Source organism: Agelaius tricolor, unplaced genomic scaffold, assembly GCF_023055355.1.
Source record: "Agelaius tricolor isolate 1412-34295 unplaced genomic scaffold, bAgeTri1.0.p SCAF_15, whole genome shotgun sequence".
Taxonomy (NCBI): domain Eukaryota; kingdom Metazoa; phylum Chordata; class Aves; order Passeriformes; family Icteridae; genus Agelaius; species Agelaius tricolor.
Window position 1 is genome coordinate 8092528 of NW_027269275.1, and position 24889 is coordinate 8117416.

At 42.3% G+C, this 24889-nt stretch overlaps 1 protein-coding gene across 2 annotated transcripts; it reads right to left on the reverse strand.

The window, feature by feature from the left end:
* Positions 1–474: 474 nt before the first annotated feature.
* Positions 475–24838, reverse strand: VPS35 (VPS35 retromer complex component). 2 transcript variants are annotated; one of them, XM_071440319.1, is made up of 17 exons: positions 24777–24838; positions 17907–18005; positions 16451–16547; positions 15836–15959; positions 14498–14680; positions 13981–14194; positions 13169–13252; positions 12628–12737; positions 9536–9632; positions 9297–9445; positions 8603–8810; positions 7943–8098; positions 5821–5943; positions 4735–4914; positions 3335–3574; positions 2509–2652; positions 475–1369 (listed from the first exon to the last, which is right to left on the reverse strand). In XM_071440319.1, exons 1-17 carry the CDS (start codon positions 24777–24779, stop codon positions 1190–1192), a joined length of 2391 nt encoding a protein of 796 aa, XP_071296420.1. In that variant the 5' UTR covers positions 24780–24838; the 3' UTR covers positions 475–1189. The 2 variants fall into 2 exon arrangements, with proteins under 2 accessions (XP_071296420.1, XP_071296419.1); XM_071440318.1 differs by having other exon boundaries at positions 24771–24794.
* Between the last annotated feature and the right edge of the window lie 51 nt (positions 24839–24889).

A 24889-nucleotide genomic window follows, 5' to 3' on the forward strand; every position in this document is an offset into this window, starting at 1 on the left:
AGCCAGGACACATTTTCAGAAAACAGTGTTCACTCAAGGAGTAATGCAATTCAATGAGTTATCTTTAGAACACCACGTTCAGTCAAGGCAAAGCAGCCAGGTCAGAACTGCCAGCAATTGGCATTAACCCATGGACAGGACCAGCAGAGCTGCAGCTGCCAGTGGCTGTGCTCTGCTGCTCAGTTCCCTACAGCACTGGCATTCAGCTGTCACTCTCTGGCACAGAATCCAGCAGGATTCTTCTTCACTCCAAGCATGTCATAAAAACATTCTGAAATGTGAGCACACATCATCTCAGCACCACGTGGAGAAACACTGGCTTTGTATCACAAACTCCCACATTAGAAATGGTGGCAGCTGCCCAGCTCAGCCAGGGTAACTATGCCTTGATTCTTCTGTCCCTACAAAACCAAAGTTCTTTCACTTTCATCAGAAGGTTTAACAGTGGGCTCTGAAGAGACATGAAACAACAGGTGTTAATAGCAACTTTATTGTTTCACCGGTGCAAAATCATGATACTGAATAAACTTGTGTAATGCATTTTCCCCTAAATTTACAGTAATGAAGGTTATACATATCTATATAGATTGCAATTTCTCTATTTTTTTATACTATTTGGAACAAAATTATCTTGATAAATATGCCCTGTGCACAGTACTGGCCCTCACTGAATGTCACAGAGCCTTAATATGCAAAATATAACTTCTGTTTTTGAACATGGTACTTTAAAACTCTCCAAACATGCATTAATATATTCTAGTTTTAGGGAAAAATATTACACTTAGTCTTAACTTGGCATTAAAACAAAAGCACAAGCAGAATTTGACATACAATAATCCCAAAAACCTGATGCTCTGTAAGGATCAGACACAGTTTCAGCTGACAGTCACTGCCAGTTTAGAGCTCTAGTGCTACAGAAGCAACAGTGAACAGACAGAAGAGAAATCAGAACTGAAGAGCCCTACCATGTCACATGGATTTCAAAGAAAGTTTCAGCCATGCTAACTGATGAAACCTGTAGTTGCTGGTCCAACCTTCCAAATTTGTTAAAGAGTACTCAACACAAGTGTTTGAAGTGCCAGACTGAACACATGAATGTTAACTTGACATTTCTGAAAGGCACAACCTAGGAACCTATCTTAAAAAAAACCATGGTATGTAAATGAAAACAGGTACAGTGAGTGTCTTTCTAAAGAACAAGACCTTCATAAATTGGCCCCTCAGATTCCGGTGATTCCCTCCTCAGACGCAAGTGCTCCAGTGTGTTGTGAAAGTGTTTGTTAATTTGTTCTGTTTCTTCAGTAGACTCAAGGTTTGGGAGATCTTCTCTGATCTTCTGTATAAGCTGATTCAAAACCTGAATTGTCACCTACAAAACATAAAACAGAAGTCTCAACACCCTCTGTGTACAAGTGCACAGACATTGGTTTGAACAGACTTGTCTCTAAGCTCTCTGTCTTTGGACCATCTTTCAAAATGCTGATAAGACTCTATGCAGACAAACTGCTGGGCACTCTCTTCTTGTAACTATTCCAGCAGCATTTCTCTCCAGTGTATTCAATACAAATTTTAAAAGCTTCAGACAAATGGCACACACAATCTGACTGTATATGCACTGTGAGATAATTGTTTCTTATAGAAGTCAGTCAGGATGGTAATATCAGATTTAAAGTTATTCTTAGAGAACAAGCCATGGCTGCCTACAGGCTGAAGTTCAGCACTACACAAAATGCACTGCAGGCCACCAGAGCATCCAGAGAGTATTTTTACATCTGCCAAGTGCTTTGAAATTCAAAGCTTTGTTTTCATCTCCATCACATACAGCATCTCCTATACTAGAGCACCCCTATACTGAGAAGCCAGTTAGTTATTGGAAAGTCAGCAAATCCCTCAAATTTCTTTAGGAATTCTCTCAGAACTGCAGGGTATTCTTTAATGTCTGGTCTCAATCAATGACATCAGAGAAGGCACTGATCTCTACTTGACCAAGCAGGTTTTTCAAACTGCCTAACTCTTCTTTATTTGCTACCAGAAAATGGATCAGGTAACTATCTCAGATTATACACACACACAATTTAAGCTGAGTACATATGGTGTCATATCTATTTTAGAATTTAAAGCTTACGCCAACCTGGCAGAGTCAGCAGTGACCATGAACATCTGTAAAGAATTTTCCTTCCCTTATGTACCCATCAAGTTTGGTACCTCTAAAACTACTACTTTCTCATCTAAGTTCCAGTAAGTTTTATTCTAAAATGTTTTAGGTATACAAGTCTCACAATGTTTAAAATCATAACTGAACTGCTAACATTTCCCCCCAATGTGAGAAGAACAAAGTTTAATCCAATACTTTTACTAGCACATCAAAAACTGACTCTTATCACAAGAACTTGTGCCTCTCATGAGGCTACAGGGCAAGCTGAAGAGAATTTGTGGTATAAGTGTGACTGAAGAGCTTAAAGAAACCTTCTTTAAAAAAGATGCAACAGAGAATGGATTTCCACTCACCGCCTCATTTTCCTTTTCATAAAAATAGATATATCTATTCAGAATTTCTATGAAAAGCTGGACTTGCAGAGAAGGGTCCATGCACTGATTTGCTATCTTCAGAGCCTTCTTTAGGCATTCCATCACTCTTTTTCCTCCATGAAGCTAGAAGGAAAAACACCAAAGTTACAAGAAATAAAAGAACCTTAGGGAGCTCCAGTATCTCCTCCCTTGGCACATACATCATTTCCTGGGGTTCTGCCACAGAAACACAAAACCACACAAACTGCAAAGAGCAAGCTGTCACTGAAAGCTTACCCTGCCTGACTGCCACCACCATTAGATTTTGTTAAATCACACAGCAATATGAACAGTTGTTGAAAGCCTTCAATTATGAGATCAATTGACTCAATTTTGTAGCATGTACCATAATGCATACTTTGAAAAATATGTTTCAAACACTGCTCCTTAAAATGACAACAGCTTATGTGACAAGCCCTGAAGAACACAGAGGATTTTTTAACCTTTACTTCAACAGCTTGTATCTGTAATTTGGAAGTTTAGTAGTTCACATGCAAACTGAGCTAATATAATAAATACAAGCAAAGTGCAGCCCAGTCAACTAGCCTTTAACTGGCTGACACTCAAAAGCTTGCCTGGTACTTGCACCCTTAAATTAGAGTTTCCTCCATGTTTTTATTTATGCAGTTTACGCTCCAGTGAGTTTTAGAAGTTTCACATATTAGAACCTACATCACCAAAGTATCTACTTTAGAAGTGTCTACAGAAGGAAGGCAGCACTGTTAGTGAGGCAGGATGTGTCCCACTGCTGTCCCTTTGTTCTTACCTCCTCTCCATTCTTGTCAGTGTTTCGGCCAGACCAGAACAGATGGGCACAAGTGCTCACAGCTCTGCACTGGTCTGGCTTCTTCAGGAGTTTGGAGGCTGCCAGTGCACACTGAGTCCTCAAAGGCTCGTGGTTCTCCTCACTGAAGCACTTCATCCTCTCAAATGTCCCAATTATCAAGGTGATTGCAGCCAGCTGTGCTTTTGAGTCACTGATTTCATCTTCATATAGAGAGAAGGCCTAGACAAGGGAGAAAGCAAGACTCAATCAGAACACATCAGGAAAAAAAAAAAATCACACCTGCTACTCACACAGCAAGAAACTGTCCAGTTTTGCATTTGTTAAAAGCTTTAGGCAGGAAAAAAAACTTTCATGTAGAATGTAAAATCAAGTAAATCCACAGACCAGAAAAAGTCTTACAAGAAATAGTATTCAAGTGGTCATAGCAAATAAGTGTGCTTCCACATAAAATCTGAAGATTGAGTTTTTCCTCATTCAAGCACCTATTCAGACACAGAACTTCAGCAGCAGAAACAGTCCTTGAAGAAGATTTGGTTCTTTGAAACACACAAAACAGCTGAGCAGAAGCTGACAGCAGGTCAGTGATGACAGGGTAGGTAAGAAAAGCACTTGCACTGCTGCTACATGGATGAAGAATCTTCAGAGAATAGACAAATCTTGAACTGTATCTCTAATGCAAAGTACATAATTGCCATGCTGCTCTCATGGTCAGAACTGTGCTATAACAACAACTGATACAACACAGTGAGCAAACCCAGCTTATCAGAACTCTGTTTAAAAACATGCATTTAGTAGCAGTATTAGAGGAAAGATTAGGACAAAGCTACGACATGGATAATATGGAACACATTGGTTCTTCATGTGATGGGTAGGAGGGGAAGGTTTTGCCACAAGTAAGGCTTAAGACCAAGTTACAAGTTTAAATAGATTTTCAGAGTGGTTTATAATAGGTTCCAATAGAGGATTTTAATTGGCAAAGCCCAGCATAGCAGTTGTGAACACTGCAGATTTTAGAAAACTTCCAAAGAGTGCTTGTGGTCAGGGCAATACCAGCTGGGTATCAGGAGCTGGAGACAGAAGCAGTGAAGGAGCCTTTTATGCTGAGAAAGGACACTCCTCCAGTGAGCCAACTACACGAGCAGGAGGCAGCATTGCAACATACCACTGTTGTCAGACTGAGTATTCAAATCAGTAGCAATGGAGCTTAATTCCACAGCAGCCTGGGAAGCAAGAATGAAATGAGGAGTTTCTACCTAGTAGCACTGGCTGTCCATCATTTCAGGTGTTTGAATCACACCAGATGGTTCAGCGTTCAGCAAACCTACCCAAATCAAATGAAAGGCAGCACAGGACACCAGCTCTGACAGCTGGACACTCACCTGGGACATGAACTCATAGGCCACAGTTTCATGATTCTCAAAGCCAATCTCTCCTGCAGCCAGTGCTCCCTGCAGGAAGAGTCGGAGAGGCAGCTCTGCCAGCTCTGCTTTGATCAGAGCACTGATGGTCTGATGAGCAAATGAGAAGATCTTCTGGCACTTCTTCTCCCATTTGTCATCCTAGACAAGAAAAGCAAGCACAAGCTTGAACAAGAGCATCACTACAAGGAAAAGGGAATCCAAGTTGTTCCAAGATCTGTTAAGTGCTCCAGTCTGTTGCTCTCTGATGCCACTCCAGTCACTCCAGCAGTGCAGCGTTGGCTTCAGTGGGTCTGCACAAAGTATTTCTTTCATTTATAAAAATTTCACACCCATTTTTCCTACCAGCTCATAAGAGCTTTCTACAGAAGCCTACACTGAACTGCAGTTAGAACAGCTATGCTTAGCACATAACTAAGCAAAAGCCTAGCTAGCAAAGGGGAGAAAAATTCTGTTCAGTCCAGAGCAATCAGAAGTGGAAGAGAATTTTAAAACCTTCATTTTGAAGAGTATTTTAACATTTAAACTTATTTCCTCACAGCATAACATCCACAATAAAGGAAATGCATATTTAAGGTAACTATCTCAATCAGAAAGCATTTAAGAGCCAAAATGGATCAGTCATTATTTTAATGTACACTTTTACTACAACTCTAACTTAAAGTAAGTGCTTTCTTTTAGGTTTAGAAACATTATAATAATGCAGCTATAATTTAGAAATTGATGAATTTCAATATTCAGATTTAAATCAGTTTCAAGCCATCAGTTCTGGTCTCCAGTAAAGGCACATAATCTGTCACCTTAATGAACAAACAAAAGCTGCCAATTTCTGCTTCTTCACCTCTCAAGTAATAAAGTAATTTACTATGGCTTGATAAAAAAATAAAAATCTTCATTAAATTAAAAAGCACTCAGACCTCAAGAAGAAACCCAAACAAAACCAGCCTTCTGTATCAAGTCTGAGTATATTTCTGTAGCCAGCCAAAATGCGTTTTCAAGGAAATAAAGCCAAGCAAGCAGACAAGAGCCAGCTCGAGGTGAACGTACCACTTTGGAGTTGTCTTTGTAGCGGAAGGCGAGCTGGTAGGCAGCAAACACCAGGGGCGGCAGCGTGAAACGGATGCGCTGGTTCCCCCCGGCCCCAAAGTGCTTCCGGGCAGTGTTGAGGATCTACAAGAGAACACTGTGAGCTCAGAGAGTCCTCACAGAAACACGCACTGGAGGGAAGCTCAGTGCCCCACCTCAATGTGCTTTTAGGTTACATGTGGATTTCATGACAATAACCTGAATATACAGAAGTCTGGAATCAAATTGTCACAGACATATTTTATGAAAAATCCTTTTGTTAGGAATTTTTTCTCCTGAGAGGCTGAGAGGCCTCAGAAACTAAATGTAAACAATGGTTATCTGCTGCTGTGGAATTCAACAGGTGCATCTTTGATTGGTCTCGTTGTTGTTTTTAATTAATGGCCAATCACAGTCCAGCTGTCTCAGACTCTCTGGTCAGTCACAAGATTTTATTATCATTCCATTCCTTTCTATTCCTTGCTAGCCTTCTGATGAAATCCTTTCTTCTATTCTTTTAGTATAGTTTTAGTACATAATTTTCTTTTAATATAAAATATATATCATAAAATAATAAATCAGCCTTCTGAAACATGGAGTCAAGATTCTCATCTCTTTCCTCGTCCTGGGACCCCTGTGAGCACCACCAGAACCCATCACACACTGGTCAGCCACTCTGGCTAATACACTTGGACTAGGCTGTTAGAATTTGCATTTCATATCTCTTTCATACAGAATGCAGAATTTAAAGTAAGATACTGTGAAAATCCTGTAACTTTGGATTTTTCCTGCTGCTGCTGTATTGTAGAAAAATTTGATGCAAGCATTTGTGATGCTGAGGGAGCTATTAAGCATTACTAGTAAAAGGTGTTAAGTAGCTCATAGAATTGTACCTAAAAGATAATGTGACAAGTCCTTTGATGGCATTTAAAGGGGGTCAATGTGATTAAAGCAAAGCACTGCTAGATGAGAAAGAGACTGACACTCAATCTTTGGAGAAACAGCTTCAACATCTCTAGCTACGTAAATTGTTTTGGGGTAGAAATATTAATTTCCTTGGAGCCAGCATTCCTTTGAGGGAAGCTTTGCTCTCAATAAGAAAAATACAAACACCTTTCTGCTTGACTCCAGTGATAAGATCCTGAAACACAACTGACTCCAGTTCCTGTATTCTTCTCCCCACTACACAAGTTTCATTACACTTCAAGCAAGAGTTTTTTATACCAGATCTTAAAGTCAAGCTAAATCAATGCTAGTTGTGTTCTGCATAGCTTGCACTTTTTTCTGTTGCTCTATTCTCACTGTTTATACAGTGTGACATTTATTTCAGGCACAAACTGTAACTTCACAGTAGTCCCTAAGCAGGCCTGACTCTGACATGAGCTCACTGCCATCTGCAGCAGATCCAACTTCATCACAGCTTCTGCAGTGGATCTGGCATAGACAGGATTGGCCCTGTACTCTAACACACACTTCAAGATAGTTGATTTGAAGTTTAAGTGACCTCCCTAAAGCCAGATATAGCAGAGTAACAACAGAACTACAGTGAGCTGCCACAGATCAGCTCAAACCATTACAAGTACCACAATGTACAGATTTCAAGGACATGTCAAATCTACTGCTACAGATGGACCAAGCAGAGAGGAAAAGCATGTGGAACCAAGCAGCAGGACACTACATACTGTATGAAGACACCAGCCTTACAGAAATTAAAATCCCTAAGGCCAAGCATACTTAGCTCTATTTTCTGAGTTTTTCTGCATTCCCTTGGTATCAAGTACTTCATACAGCACTTGCTGTGTTTTCAATAGATCATTATATGAAGTTGTCAGAACATTAGGAGTTCCACAAAATAATACAGATAGTTGCACCTCATGGGATGAAAACTTTCTATCAACAAATGCTTAAGTCCTCATCTGCTTTTTCTGAATAACCAACATATCATCCTACCACTAAAGGTATCATACATAATGTTCTCTGCTGAATTTGTAGTGCCAGAGCAGTGATGCCCCAGCTCCCAGCTTCACTCAAGTCTTGTACAGTCAATAATGCAAGAACTGGACAGTTCAGAGAGCACAGACACAGACAAGCACCAGTCACCAACCAGGTACTGCTGGTCAGGGTCATCAGAACGCAGCAGGTGAATGAATCTCCCCACAAGACTCTGCTCATCTGCAAAGTCCTCAGGGTCAGGATCTTCAGCAGGCTGGTCTGGCTGATCCTGGATCAGTGTGGATACCAAATTCATGATAGCATCAACCTGTAAAGGCAATAGAAGCTCTGTTTTAAACTATAATAATCCATAAGCATAAATTGCCAGCAACTGGGAACATCTTTACAGCCACTCATAGTGCTGATGCTTCAGACATATGGGCCTTACACCCTGGAGAGAAGGGTCCCACTCAGCACCAGTGGGACAGGACAGCACAGCAGTGCAGAGGAAATGTAGATTCCAAAGGCTATGCAGCCTTCTTTAGATAGCAGACTCAGTTTTGAAGGGATTCAGGGTCTTTTTTCACACCTAACAGATTACTGTCTAGGCTGAGGTATGGTAAATCAGAAGTAGCCTCTAGGATGAGGTTAGAGAAGAGACATTTAAGAACAAAGGAGGAAGAATTACCAAGTGGGATAAAGCCTGTGCCAGGGGAGGCAGGGGCATGCAGGCTAGGAAACAAAGCATGCCCTGCATGAAGTCACTAAATGTGTTTTCAGGTCTTTGAACAATCATGAAAATACCTAGATTTTCAAATTAACTATATCATACCTGTTCTTGGGACACAATTTCTGTGTTATAATCCAGTACATTGCTAAGCACGTAACAACTCATGCTCTTCCTGGACTCGTAATCAAAGTATTCAAAAAGTGGGTGAAAATGTTTTAGTTTCAGAACTGTCAGGATATTGTTGTAAGTATCAACTGGGATTTTCAAAAGTCTAGTCAGCTCCTTTGAAACAGCACTGCTTGTTGCAATACTAGAAGAAAATATATGCAAAAAATTACAATTAATCAATGGTTCACAAAGGTAGGCAGGTTTAAAATCTGCTTCAGAGTATAAATTCTGAGGTATACAACAACCACCAAGCAACTTGGTGCTATGGAGAAAGGAAACAAACACCAAAATAAGTCGGATCTTGCTCTTTGGGACATACAGTAAGAAATGCATGTTTTAAGTTGCTGCCAGCAGAAGCAGAGTGTGGCTGCAAAGGCAGCAATAGCAGAACTCTAGAGTGCTGTAAAGGATGCCTACAAACTGCACACACATTGTGTGGATATACAGCACAATTTATTCATGTGGAGCAAGTCCTGGTTAGCCAGGAGTTTAATCAGGGCTGCTGCAGCTCAGTCCAAAAGCAGCGACCTTCCACATCCAGAGCATGGCTCTGCTATCTCACCAAATGCAGAAGGCCTGATTTCAGGGTATTAATTGCCATGCCAAAGAAAATGCAAGAGACACTTACTGTTCCAGATTAAGTTTGTTGAATATTTCCACAGTAGTCTCCAACACCTTGTCAACATAGTCCACACGGTCTGGGTAGCATTTCATGGCCAGGTTAATGAGAGAAACTTGCAAAGACACCACATCCTCTGAGGGCATATCCTGCCGAGACTGAAATTTAAGACAGCATGAAACTGACACTAAAGCACAGAACTTTGCTAAAAACACCCCCAAAACTGCATGCAGGGATACCCAACATACCTGTATAACAGTAGCAACCTGCTGTGAAAAGATATCAAACAGTTTGATATCTGCTGGGATACCAGGTCCATCTTCACGATGTGCAAATAAAGCTAACCTGGTGACAGAGCAAGGAAAGCAGCTTGGTCAGGATAGCTCTTCCACTCCTCAAATACAGAGAGAAAGAGGGAGTGGCAGAAAAAGCATGTCCTTTAGGATATTTGGAAGCTCTATTACAAGCAAAAAGGAAATTAATGGAAGTGAGAAGCCTTATGAGCAACTGAGCCTGGTAACTATCAGTCCTGAAAAAGGGTGCTGACAGAAAAGGCAAGGTGAAGAAGGAACAGGAAGGACATTTCCTAATTTATGTTCTTTAGCTAGAAGCAAGTGATCTATTTTTTCCAGATAAAGAAGTATAGAGTAGGCTGATGGAAGAGTAAATATCCTGCATTTATTCATTCAGGGATATTACTGAAATTAGACACCCAATAGCATCCTCCACAAAACAGCCTCCAGGAAAAAACCACACAGAAGGAATATGCTGACTTAACTATTCTTTGTCACTAAAGACCAACCAACACGTCTGGAACTTACACTATTTGCAGAGAACAAAATACAAAGTGAACTTAAGAAGAATGGAGAAGTGAAAAATATTGGTTTTTGGGGGGGTGGGAGCAAGAAATTGCCATCCAGCAAGCATTTAGGAGATGGTGAGAGGTATTTTTATCTGTAAGAGAAAGTCATGCCAAGCACCATTTCTGCAAAAATGAGATACAGGATAGAGAGCACCACTATCAGAAGACTAACACCTTACCAGAGTTGAAGATTAAGAAGCTCAGCACTATCCCGACTTTCTAATTATTGAGGTCATTATACTCTGAATTAGAAGAAGAACTACAAAAATATTTAGGAAAAGGCATTGCATAAATTTTTTAAAACTCTTTCTACAGGGTTTCTCAATTTTGATTCTGAATCTGAAATAAAGAGGCACATAAGAAAAGCCCAGGAGGCAAAAAAACTTCACTGCCAGGAAAAATAAGACATTGAACTACTCTTATATTTGATTAGAGTGATAAGAAGCAGACTTCCTAAAGCCAGGAACAATCACTGCCTTTTCTTAGAGGCACAAGGCAGCTTTCCTTGGCAACAGCTCAGTGTAAAGACAGCAATGCTACAAGGTATGAACAAGCTGCAGGCAGATGGCAGCATAATTAAAAGTCATGAATGCTTTAGTAAGGCAACAAAGATCCCAAAGCAGCAAGAGTACTTGCAGAGATTCCTTTAGCAGGGAAAGCCCCACAGGAATAAGGATAAAACTTTCACAAGCTTCTTCAGCAGTCACTGATGTTCAGATTTAATTACCCAATGCCAGCTGAAACCAAGATGAGAAATGCCAAGAAGCACAACCTACACAGGGCAGCTTCAATCTCAACTACACAATACTGAAGCTCCTGGCCACTGCTGCTACCAGCTCCAACACAAACACAAGAGCAACATCCTCTCTACACACATGGATTCCAAGGCCAGATCCACTCAAACGCTCCAACACTGGCAGTAACATTACAGTCAAAATCTCAAGCTGCCATACTGCAAAGACAAACACCATGCTGCCACCTTTCTTGTCCTACAGCCCAAAGGGAGCTCTGGAAGCCTTCAGTGGCCCAACAAACCCCAGCAGTGGTAAGGCTGGGACTTCAGAGGGTCACTGCTGGTCAGTCACTTACTGGTGTTTGTAACATAACACAAAAAAAACCCTTACTGTGGAGGTGACACCGAAGTTTAACAGGGCAGGAAAAGCTATTCAAGGAAAGCCTTCTCACAAGAATGACACTGCCACACTCCAGTGTAAGAGCCTAGCAAAATATCCCGTGACCTCTTTAAAAAGTAATCAAGATAGTCTCAGAAATCAGTTACAGGCAACATTTCTTGGGATTTGGGGGTTTTGTGGTGTTCGGGGTTGACAGTTTTGGGTTTTTTTAAGCTAACAGAATTATGAAAAATCTCAGCCACAGCACTGAAGTGTGGGAAACCAAAGAACTCCTGTGAACATCTCTGTATGAAAGCAACAAAGGCAGCACAGTGTCTCTGACAAATGCACAAACAGTGAAAAGTACTCCAATAAAACCCAAGTCTTGAACATATAAATCTGACATAAGCTGGAGAAGACAAACTACAGACTTGGTGAGTAAAAAATTCAAGATCCTAAGTTGTACCAGTCATGCCCAATACACTCAAGTCCTGTCCAGGCATTAGAGAGAACACAGCAATCCCACCCAACGCTGAATGGCAGGGGGACCCAAGATCCCTGTGCTAACTGAACTCCATGCATTGGTACATGGATGAGATGCACATGTTTGGGTGCAAATGCAAAGGACAAGGCTTTTCTACAGCCTGAGACAAGCCAGGCAAGGGCGCTTCCTTTCTGCAGTAAGAAAGTGCAGGTGCTCACTGAAAATCTGTGTTTCTTTTCAGGATACAAATTAAAACTTCAGTTTGACCTTAAAGGCCTCTTCCAACCTAAGAATTCTATGATTTCTGCCCCAAATCTGAACTCAGTGCAAGCAGTTTTAAGCAGTACCTCCAAAGGAAAAACATGCTTTTAAGAGAACAGTGTAGATGCTAATGGCAAGCTAAGAATTAAGAAGGTAGTTCCATTTCCTACTAGCTCTGTTCTGAAGCAGCATTGTGGTGTTTTCTGATCTCTGACCCTGCAAGGTGAAGTGTTCCTGACAGATGATTTAGCTACTAGGATCTTCAAGATTTCAAGAAGTACCTATGGGAGATATGGCTGTCAAAGCAGGGCACTGCTGTCACTTCAGTTCTGAAGCATGAAACTGCTCAGTACTAAATGGGCTGTTTCCTGGCTTTATCTGTTTACAAGTTTTAATCAGTCCATAAAGCAGGTTTCATTGGAAGCTGTAAAAGCAGAGTCCAGACAGTAGAAGTTACAGAAATAATATTCTTCACAGCTTTAATTACAGCTGGTAGAAAGACATGGAAACAGTGAAGTGGTATCAAAAATTAAACATATTCAAATGATAGAAGAATTATCATCTGCTTGTGCACAACACAAACTTAATTTTGAGTCAAGTTCCACCCCCTTGGTCACTCACCTGTCAATTAAAGCAATAATTATATTTTTCACATTCACATTTTGGTGCAGCTCAGCACAGGCTCTGAGAAATGGGTTCAGGGTTTGGAGGTGAAATTCATCTGGGAAAACCTGAAGTTTTAGATCAATAGTCATCAAGTTATAAACTGAATTTGCCCATTGTTACACAGAAGAAAAACGCAACAGAATAACTCTAAAGCAGATAGCCACACAGTAAATACACTCTGGCCCATGAACCTGACCTTGGCTGGGTAAATGCATGAAGCAAGAGATATAAAACAAATGGGTAACTGAGGGCCCACCTCTCTATTACAACTCATAACACAGGCACTACTGCTCAGATGCTTACAGCTACTGCAACAGAAGGAGTACAAAGTCTCCACTCTGCCCATCTGGTAAAAAATACAGGACAAGCTACTGTGTACAAGTCCCAGTGATGAAGTTTTCCAGTCCACGAGGAAGATGTGAAAGCTTCTGAATCTGATTAAGTGTATAGAAGTGTCCCTGTGTCCCATCACTGCAACGGAACTCAAGCAGCTCACCTGTATGATGCACTCCATGAGGTACTCCTGAGCTAAAGCATCTCTACAGTTCACAACTTGCTCCAGTATTCCAGGCAGAACAATCTAGAATGGGGGGGAAAAGGTCTTGCAGTGATTTTAGAATTACCTCCTAAGTTTATATTCACACATACATTTAATCCAAGCAGAGCAGAATTTCTAACAGTTCTCAGCTGATTCTCTACATAAAGACTTTCTGATAAGAAGCTCATTTTTTCTGCAGTTCCATCCTTCAGAGAAGAAAAACAAACAAACTACTGATCTCAGAAGTCTGTCCCTTTCATACATTATGCAAGCTTTGATTTCGTAAGTCAGTGCCACTGGCTTTGCAGGCACATACCCAGGGTCTCAGCAGCACCATGGCAGAACTTACAAGGGACAGACTTTTAAATAATATATTTCCTTCACAGGCATTTCACACAGTTACAGTTCTCTTGAATGCTTTGGGAAGCACAGCTCACAGCTTGTGAAATCTATCCCAGAACACCGGATGTGTACACATGCCTTAGACCAACCCATTATTCTGCAAGGAAAATGGGAATCAGGAAGGAAAGGTTAGAATTTCTTCTCAGTGTCACAGACTTACAGGAGTAAGTGTGAATCATGTCCTTGGCCTGAGAGCACGCTGTATTGCCAGTATTCACAACTTTTCCTCTGGTCAAGAGTTTGAGAAGCACTGGGATTACTGAACTTTTAGCAAAGCTTTAACACTTCCAGCTGCTCATATGAAAGTCCAAACTCGTTTAGTTTGGAAAAAGCTGGCAGAAGTCAGAAAGAATGGAGAGCCATCCCACCTGCTTGTATCTCTCCACATTGACCCCCTCCAGCTGACTGAGGCGGACCAGGTTTGTTCCCACCAGGATCCTCAGCTCCTGCCTCTCCCGCTCCCTCTTCTCTCTGTCCCGACTGTGGCCCTGGTGCTGCATTCGCACCCACAGCTTGTTCATCTCAGCAAAGTTCAGCAGCACAAAATCCATTGAGTCACTGATGTCTCCAGTGGTTTCTTCACTGCAGTTGATAAGAGGTTAAGAACAGAAAAGCTTGTCAGAGGTATTCATCCTTCCAGCCACTGGTGAACATACAAGTTTTAATAAGGTTAGAGGGTGGGATTCCTGGGTTCATAAGAAAGGTTCATGTTCTCACTTGTGAGGAACTTTAATGCTAGAAGGGAATTCTTAATGGATCAACCACCTGTCAAGCCTATGGAATTCTAGCACATCTACTTCTCTCAAATCTGAAGTAAGTAACACAGAAAATTTAAATAAGCTCTATTAACAGTAATTTTATTAAGTTATAGCCCATCCTTCTTACTCTGCTTGCTCGCCTTCATCGGGTAAGATATTCCTGGTACACTGCAGGAGATAGTTTCTGAGGAAGAGGCCTCTAAGAGGATGCTGCACTCCACGGCACATCTCCACCAGGTCTTTCAAAATATCCTTCCTGGACTGTGGAAATGACTTGACATAGACAACACCTACTGTTATCAGCAGATACCTGCAAAAGGCACAGAGTCACACAATAAACCATAAAGCAACAACATGACACTTAAAGGCAATAGTTCCTTTTGTCCATGATGGCAGGATTACCAAAGCACAAAAAAAAGGAATAAAATTATCACCTGGGTCCCATAATTTTGGATATTTAGTCAGCTTTCAACTCCTATCCTCCTCTGCTACAGAGCACAGCAAGTCTGAACAGCCACTAGACCTCACTACAATGCTTGACACACTGAATGTGTAAATGCTCACAAAGTTCTGAATGCTCTCAGACCAGCTCATTTATACTTCCAGCATCCCACTAAGCTGGTAAACAGCTCTGACACATATAGTAAGCACCACAAGTTTCATCAGGGAGAACCAGAGGCTACAAGCAGGCAGGAAGACAACTCTGATGGTTACATACAGAGGTGAAGACACTGTGGTAGCCATCAGCCAAAGCCCAGAAATAGCATTGAATAGTACTGAAGATGCAGCCTGGTGTGTCCAGAGCCTCTCCCTGGCATGAACCTAAGGTCAGGAATGAAAAACTTGAGTACCAAGCAAAACCTAAATCCCAAAAGTGACTATGTCAAAGATGCACTGCACCCCAACAGTCACATATTTAAAGCCTCACAGGCCTTCAAGTATCATTTCTGGCAAGTTATCACTTTGCCAAAAAAAATTCAGAAACACAAAGACTCTAAGAGTGAAGTCACAAACTTTCAGCTTCCTTCTCACAATTCTTATTCTCTAAAAAGGTAGAAGGTTATGAAGCAACTATTGTGTGGGAGAAGGTAAGATCCAGACCCTCAGGTAACAGAAACAGTTAATAAATGCATAGTCAATCTCCCTGATCAGAGCATGGTACTTGGTTATCTTCCACTGACCAGCTCTTTACCCAAAAGCCAACTTCATTCCAAGATTGAAGTGCTCTCATCTTGATCATGTGCAAAATTAACACACTGCCAGGAAGAACTGACCTTCTGCACCTGCACTCTTGGCCTAATCTCAGAAGTGTCACAGTAATTGACTCCAGATAGGCAGAAATACCATTGACCACTGTAAACTGATTGAGAAGGCAATCACTGTCTGAACCCAGAGCTGGACAACTATTCACCAGTTGAAAAAAGAAAAAGCAAACAAAGCCACACATGAAAATATACACACTTACAGTCTTGGAATGATATTTCCAGCATATTGTACTAGCTCATAAAGGTCTGCCACTTTCCTGCCTTTGGCAAATTCATCTGTCAGGTAGACTTCCAAGTAGTGTAGTTCATCAGAAATTGCCATGTCTTTTCCTCATAGTTAAGGATTCTAAGTTACAATGTCTACAACATCTTTTCATAGTAATTTGCTCATTCACACCCAGGAAGAAAGATGCTGTACCAAATACAAATATGCCCATGCAGGCAGTACTTCTGAACAATAATCATGGGGATAAATGTGCAAAATTAACCTCAAACCTTTGAGCAATTTTTAGCATATTAGAAAAGGGAATAAAACTGGGAATAAAAGAATTGTTTTACAGAGCTGATATTGTTTTTAGAACTAGACTCCTGAAAACTCCCAGAGGAAGATATGAAAGACAAAGACCTGTCTTATACCAGAGAAAAACTGAACCTAAACAGCGAGCAAAGTGCATGTTCTCCTACAATATATACACAGAATTGAATTCTGAGAAGTGCTAATAAGTCCCTGACACAAGATACCATTGTACCAAAAAAGCAGACGAATATCCCATTGCAAATACATTTCAACTATTAGTTTCCTCCTGAAAGGATACAGAGCTCATAATAGCTCTTTGGAGACAACATAGAAGTCCTCAGCTCCCCAAGCATGTTGGAAGCATGTTTCAGAGCATCCATGAGCTTGTTCTTGTCCTTCAGAGGAGGAGAGAGAAAAGGCTGTTAGAAATGACACTAGGCAACTGCAGGATTTTTTATCTATGAAAAAAAATCTCAAGCGATTTAATATCCAGCTTATACTACACCACCCTTGCTAGCTATGGGAACATTTTACCTGAGGTGATAAGAACATGCATCTGAAGACAGAGCTACAGTAAAAAAAATCACAATGCTAATGGTAGAAAAATCTAAAATCATTCTGCTTATGCAGCAATCTCCTCCCAACACTCAGATTCTACTGAGCAAGCAAAATAGAATGTGCTCCCCTCCTCCAAATCTGGTCTGTTGTTTTGCTCAGATCTCACAGATCTCCTAGAAAGCTCTAGGAGACAGACAAAACACACTGCCATCATCACCTTCTCCTTCTCACCCACAAAAAACACCTCACTGAAAGCCACCCCTTACTAGTCTGCATCTAACTTGCAATTCTGGTGCATTTAATCACGTGGCATCAAAGGATACAACACAAACCTCTAATCTACCACTTTTACAGACTTGAGCAACCCATCATAAGCAGCAGCAGTAAGTTTTGAGGGAGAACAAAAAGAATTGCTAGTGTGATCCACTTAGTGTATTTATACTGCCACTTAATCACAGATAGCAGTGAAAAGCACAGCTGCAGCTACTTGAAGATTTCCAAAGCATTCCACTGAGCACAAAACTGGAAGAGGTGTTACACTCCTTGCTACTGTCATTTGGCTGCAAACAAAGTTAGCTTGGCTAACCACAGGAAAACATATGGGAATATTTAAGTTTTCATTGCAACTTTAAGCAGTTTCCCCAAATAAAAGCTGAGGCTTCTCAAACCCGAGAAAGCTCCGTGTGATTACATAATCTGCCTGAATTGCCTACAATTCCTAGACAAGAATCTCAGCACAACACCAGCCCGTGGAGTTTTCCAGTCACAGAAGAATTCACATGTATGTCTACAGTTAATCAGTACAAAATTGATCCCATGCAGCAGGTAATTCATCAGCAGCCTCTCAGTCTGACAGTCACACCAAGAAAAGGCTACATGAAAAAAACCAACAGAATGGTGGACAAAAACAATCTCATTATAAAGTTCATCTTAGGTTTATTTAAATGCAAGCATGTAAATTATAAAGGTACATCTTTAACTTATCTTGTCAAATACTGGAGCAAAATCAGGAAGACACATTCAAAGAATACCCAAGGGTCACTCTCAATGAGCAGTTGCCTCACTTATTGGTAAAACCTCTGGCTAAAGATACATAAAGGGTTAATTTTCCTCCCAGCACTAGAGATTGGTATTGATTTACTGTTTTATTCCTAGCAGACAAGAAGCTTCACTGCCTTTAAAAGTCACATTCTTACCAAGCATCTCTTCATCTGGAAGGACTGCACCTTCACAGCCTGAATGGCTTCGTCCAGGAGCTTTTCCTGTTCATCCTGAGGAGATTGCTGTGTTGTTGGCTGGAGGAAAACAGAAACCAAACAAAACAGAACTCAGTGAAGCTGCTTATGACTTGACTAAAACTGAATTCCCACACTTTAGAATGCACTGCAAGTAACACTGCAGTGTGACACTCAAGGCTTGTCAGAAATAGTTGTGTGACATGTAATGGAGAAAGTTCAAGTGCCTGGCAAAAACCTGAGGGGAGTTACAGGTATCCTCAAGCACCACTGCTTCTGGACAGCAAAGCCACAGGGGCAGAGCAGGGCCAGCTTTTCCTCTCCAACATTTAAAGGCCAAGAAGCCAGTGCAAGTATCTGGGAAGAAAAGCTCCAAGAGAATGCAGAGACATGACTGTGCTGAGAGAGAGCACTGCTGTTACTTGTGTCCACAGAGCTTCAGAGCAGTGCCCAGAGCACACACTGCAACTGCACAGATGCTGTCTGTGCTCACAATTCACCAGTTCTCAACTGCTACCTGAGCTACCATTCCATTCAGGACAAGATCCTGATAAGCAAAGGATAAAGTACAGTTCATGCATTCCAGAAGGTAGAAGCTACTTGCACATTGGATCAGAAAGCTGAAGAGAAACAACTCTTCACGTGTCCTTGTCCCTGTCACACTGTCAGAGTGACACTCTTGTTTCCCCTCAGAGAGGCACATTCTATGTGCCTTCAAATTAAAATTCCGCTATCTTTTGACTTTCCAAGGTTCATAATGCATTTTCTTAAAATATTAAATAAATCCACTGCTTACATCCTTATATTTCCCCTCAATCCAGCTATAACAGGCCTTCTCCTACTGCAGCTGCTACCCTCCCCTCTACCAGAACAATGAGATCAGTTTCTACAAGCTTCTTATCTTTAAATTATTTGCTAAGATGTCCAAACTTAGATCAGAGCCCCACCTGCACCCAGCCTTCCTCCTAAGGCTTCAAAAGGAAACACTGCCATCCACCTCTGGTTCAGGATCAGCCTTCAACACCCCATTACAGCATCTCCATTCGACCTTACAGCTAAACAAGCTGGCCTCTCTGAAATACTGCTGGAGACAAAAGCACTGATGCTGTATTTCAGCAACAGCTTCTCTAGTCATGACAAAGAGCAAGCACAGTCATTTGCACAGCAGGTTCTCTGAGCCTTCACCTTCAATAAATTCTCAGCTATTTATACTTGTTCCCTTCTTCCACTGTGCTCAGAAGGTCCCTGGTCTGCTCCTTTTAACTGCATTTCAGAAACAAGCTGGAAGGCCATGAATTACATCACCCTAATGTTTTTAAAAACTCTGTCTTCAGTACCAACTCCCACATGTCCCATGTGAGGAGTCGCCAGAAGTATCTGTTGAGGACTGAGATTAAAACTGAGGCCTAAATTAAAGTAGGGAAGTTTTAGTTTAACACCAATTTAATGGTGATAGAGCATTTCACACCCCTGTAATTCCCAATATAATATAACCCGTTTAATTGGGTTCTTTTTCTGCAGTTGAAATCTCCCCACCATCCTTTTCCCCATACAGAAAACAGAGTGCTCTGCAATGCTGATCCTGCCTTGATCATGCCCTAATGGAACTCTGCTCTTGAAACTCCTCAATCACCCAGCTGGACAAAACCAAGGCTGATCTGATCCAACACTGGTGACACACCTGCTTCAAGGAGGTTATATGAGAAAAAGGTTCCTTCCAACCAACACTTCTGTGAGTCAGTGTGCCTCAGTAATACTCCAACTATGCACAATAACTAATTAAGAAATGTATTTAGTCAACGAAAATGCCATCTCTGCTAATTAGAGTGACTCCATCTCTCACAAAGCTCTCTCTATATATAATTAATCAATGTGCAGGTCTTCCAAAAGTGATTTAAGCATAAAGAAAAAGTAGCAACCATGGTTAGATGATCTTCTTTCAATAGCTACAAATTCAATAGCTACAAACCCTTAGACAACCTCAAACTGTGAAACAAGTATGTTCTGCCAGCAGAAGTTTGCTGTAATTGCTAAGCTTTAATTATTCAATGGCAGATCAGACTTTTAAGGAACACAAAAGAGAGTGCAGGGACTAGTGTGCAGTAATCAATATCAGAACATCACATTACAGACTTGCTGAATTATGTCTCTGCCAGAACACTGGTTACACTCTACAGTGCCCTGAATCCATACCAGTGCTTTAGAGAAAGTAAATCACTACTGAGCTGAATGCCATATGCTCTGAGCACATCAAATCTCTATTAAAGCACAGCACAGGAACAATGCAGCAATGCTAACACTGACCACAGCTTCCCAAGCCCCCTTGTCCTGATGGGCATTAAGTTCACACGGCCACCAGCCCTGCTCTTCCACCCCCAGCTGTTCATGGGCCAGACAGTGCTGGGAGAGCAGTTAGGCTGTAAACCATCTAAAGAGCTGTAAGACAAGCCCAGCTGATTAATGGATTACCATTTACCTGGTTCAGCCTAAAGCCACATAAAACACTGCAAGCAGGGCTGTGAAAAGAAGGCTTTTTAACAGCAACACCAAGCCAAAGCATTCCTGAAACATACACATATTTACTACAGCCCCAGGAAGTATTTGGCTGAGTCCATGGGCATTGGTTTCCTTACTTTTGGTGTGCAAACACCTTGGTTATAGAATCATGGCTGCAAATTCAGAACTATCCTTTTCATGATACCAGCTATGAGCCCAGCAGATACATTTGTATCTTCTTAGAGAACTTTAGCCACTATAGTTTAGCAGCAGTTGGGGAAAAATTGGGGTTTCATTCAATTATAGTGTCAGCTTTACATCAAACTCTGTCTGCATTAACAGAAGACAGAACACTTCCAGTTCTGCTCTGAATGTGAACAGCCAGGACCCACACTGTATTCAACACTGGGACTAAGTACTGAATTCATCAACAGAAGCATTTTCATATTAACACAAGATATTAATTTATTTCTTCTGTATCTCTCCAATATATGGAGAATTAAGAAAGAAGAGAACTCAATTTGTATGTGTGTTGATTTGAAGACAAAAGGTGATCCACTAAATTACTACAAGGGCACTGTACTCCATGTTAAGAAAAGACAACTGCAGCATTTTCCAGTGGCAGGGGTAGCACAAACAGCTACATTGCTGTCAAAAAGATACCACAGGAGCAGTGGTGTCACTTGAGGGGCTGCTTGTAGCAGCTTTATTTCTGTAGGAATAGAAAACATCTTAACAGCAGCACTAGTGAACAAGTTCCAACTTTTACTTTTCCAAGTCTGAATATGTATCAGCTTACCCTTTTCTTCCAACCCCAGAAGGAAAGCTACTTTCAGCTTTAGAACTGCAGGGGTTCCCAAACATAACCTGGTTATTATCAAGTGATACACAAGATCACATCAAGACACACATATGCTACTAACACATGCCTGAAGTTTGAGGATGTGGTGACAAAAGGCAAATGAAGGAAAGAGAACATGCAGCAAAAGCCTACCAGTGAGATCCAGCAGGGCACACAATGAATCAGAACACAGCTCTGTCAGAGCCCATGCTGAATAAAGCTGTTTATGTTCTGTATCTTACACTTAAATTACCAACCCAGCAACATAAGATGGTATTTTCAAGTGTCATTTTATCAAAAAAACAACTGTGGAGTCCTAGATCCATCTACAAAAACAATCTTGAACATCAGCTTTTGATGTGGAAGACACTGTGACCCTGGGCAAAAGCAGCAGTGCAGAACGTCCTGCCTTGGCAGCTCCACGTACAGTAAGGTACAAACCCCTGCCTGAGCACAAGAGGAGCAACTTACAGCTTTAATGGTGCAGCTATTTAGAAATGTCTGAGCTATACCCACACCAGATACACTGCCAATGCTGGAGAAAAAATGGACAGCTGATGTCAAGAGTTTTGCTTTGCTCATTTCTGGCTCTGAAGCAATGAGGAAGCAGGTGAGCAGTGGAGAGGGGACAGAACTGCCTCCCCAGGTGCACCAGCAGCACAAGAGACAGAAGCCTCCTGCTAGCTGTGAACACAGCGCCAGTGTAAGCTACCACATGCAAGTTATGGAAGTCAAAACTCACAGCAGATGAATTTGGAAGGGGGCTAAGGAAAGCTAGCTTTTGGTATAGGCTTTTTTTTTTTTGTGTATTTTTCATTCCTTTTAGGTTTTGTTTCTTTGGGGTTTTTTTTTGTGTGGTTTTTTTTTTTTTTTTTAATAAAGGCTACTAAACTAAACTGTAAGTTGCCTTGGAAAACAATTTTTTTAAACCCAAAATCTCTTGAAATCAACTGAGCAGAATAGTCAATACAAGTGATCCTGCAGATAACTATCAGGGAAGTGTATTACTGCAGCCATAAACACTATTCTAGATGATGACTCTCCTCATAACAGTTCCTCCTGAACGTACAAAGCAAACATTGCACCTATTGTGTAAGACTTACTCATTTTCTAACACTCAGTTCCATGAGATTCATTTGTAGTTCCATATTTGACACTGAGCTGCACTCCAGAGAGGGCCCAAAATAATAACCAATGTGCTGACTTATTTCACTTAAAAAACTGGTACCTTTGAGTACTCAAGAATGACACAGAACTGAAAGACAGCAGAGTTCCATGGAGCTTGTCAAGCCTAAAAGCTCATGTTCTGACACACAGGTGCCTCAAGCTGCATGCAGAGTATAAATAATAATGAGTAAAAGGTTGTGCTTCCATTCCATTCCAAAGTGCATTTTCACCTAATCTCCAGAAGTCCTTTTCTTTAGGTAACTGATGTGCTCACAGCCTGTTCCACATGGCAGTTCCTTCTGTTTGCTCACCCAATGACACTGACCCAGGGAGGCTCTCCTGCCTCCTCCCATTGTTATTGTTACCTGCCAGCACACCCCTGCTGAGACACTTCAGATGGGGCTGCCCGAGAGAGGGAGGGCTGAGCTACAGCAGCAGACCAAGACACTGCCAGGCTGCAGCACACGCAGCACTGCTGGCTAACATATTACCAAAAAAACCAAAAACCAAAGTATAAGCATTTTATACCGTACAGGAAGCATTTCTCTGCAACACTGCAGGCTCCAGAACTTCTATCACATCTCACAGTATAGGAGCTCAGCGATAAATCAGAGAGATGAAAGCATTTTTCACGTGTTGAAACTGGTACTTACTGCTACAGGAAGCCACAAGACACTATTAAGTATTAAAGAGATGGACTTTTCATTCAGGGTATGATCAAAAGCAGCCAGAGCCCTCTTAAAACAAGTCATGTTAAAGGTACTTAAGCATTCAGCCTCAAGGTTTAAACCAAGCTCAGCCACAGGAAATCACAGGAGAGCCTAATTTGGTAGAGGGAATTATCCCATCTTTAACACCTGTGATTATCCCATGTTCAACATCTGTAACTTTATTTTTTCTGTATCACCTGACAACAGCTATTCTTAGAAAGAAGCCATGAGACCAGACAAGTGTCTGGCCAGTTCCCATGGAAATGACAGGCAAAGGAAAATAGTTGCACTGCTGAATAATTGACCAGCACAAAATATTTGTGTAGGGGACAGACACTGGTGGCTATGTAGATTTTGCATTTTTCATTCACCCAATTCAGGATTTAACATTCCTCTTTCAAGTAACAGTACAAGTTTTGCCTAGCCCCAAAGATAGAGAGATCCACATACATATAACTTTTTAAAAAAAGGCTGTTCCAAAAGCCTAAGAACTGAGCAATCCCCTGTTTATGAAGCATTCATTATTTTCTGCCCCACTATCTGTACTGTTAGTACTGTTCACATGCCACACTTAGGCTAATTACACATTGTGGTGGTTACAGCAAGTGCTGCCTAAAGTTCTATGGAATATTACATTCCACTGAAGGCACATTAAAGACACTTGAGTTTTACTAGAAAATTAACTGTCCCCTTATTTTCATTGATGACGGCAAAGTATTTCTCAGTATGCATTATTTCCATGGAGAAATTTCAGGTTTCACAGAATGAATGAGGTTGCAAAGGTCAAACACCCGCTTGTCAGCCAGACCAAGACACGGAGCGCCATGTCCAGCGTCCAGTCTTTCCTTAAACACCTCCAGGGACCACGACTCCACTACCTCCGGGGGCAGTCCATTCCAATGTCTAATCACCCACTTCGTGAATAAATCCCTCCAACGTCCAGCTTGAACCTCCCCCGGCACATGTCCTACTGCTAAGTGCCTGGGAGAAGAGGCTGAGCCTCACCTGGCTGCCTCCCTGCCTAACACACACCAACATCTGCGGCAAAGAGCGCTAAGGAGCTGCGCCCACCAATGCACAACCACCTCTTCGGCCGGAAAAGAAAGGAACTTCACTCGGTAAGCCTACAACAGCGGTCTTGGAGGCTCAGGAGCGCAGGCTGCAAGGCGGACAAGCACGGCACACGTGCACAGAACCGGCAATGACACAAACCCGGGATTAACACAGGGGCAGCACGGCCAAAGAGAGCGGAACTGACCGAACTGACCGCTGTACGGCCGCGATTCCGCGGTAAAAACGCGGCCGTTCCCTGCGCCCCTAGGAGCAAAGGGGCCGAGCTCAGCGAGTCGGTGACCGCACCCGGGCCGCGTTACCGCGGGCACGGCGGGCCCGGCCCGCACCCCAGCCCCGCCCGGGCCGGACCGTGCGGCCTCCGCGCCCGCTGCAGCCCCGCACCCGGCCGGGCCCGCCGCGCCGCCGGCCCAGCGCGGCGGCTCAGGGCGCTGTCCCGGGCCTGTCCCTCGGCCGCCGGCCCCTCGGTCCCAGCACAGCGCAGCCCCGCCCGCAGCAGGCGCTCCCAGCTCCCCGCGCCCCCCGGCCGCTGCCCCTCACCCTCACCATGGTCGCGCCGCCGCCGCCCCCGCCAGCGCCGCCTCGTCATGTGACTGCGCCGCGCGCACCGCCCCGCCCCGCCGCCGCGCACCGCCCATTGGCCCGCTGCGAGGAAGGGC

Bases quoted from the DNA above. Each gene is read 5' to 3' on its own strand.
- VPS35 (XM_071440318.1), bottom strand. The intron at 9,446-9,535 runs GTATGTTGGGTA...CTTAAATTTCAG, and splicing joins AGGTTGCTACTGTTATACAG to TCTCGGCAGGATATGCCCTC. The intron at 1,370-2,508 runs GTGAGTGGAAAT...TATGTTTTGTAG, and splicing joins ATGAAAAGGAAAATGAGGCG to GTGACAATTCAGGTTTTGAA.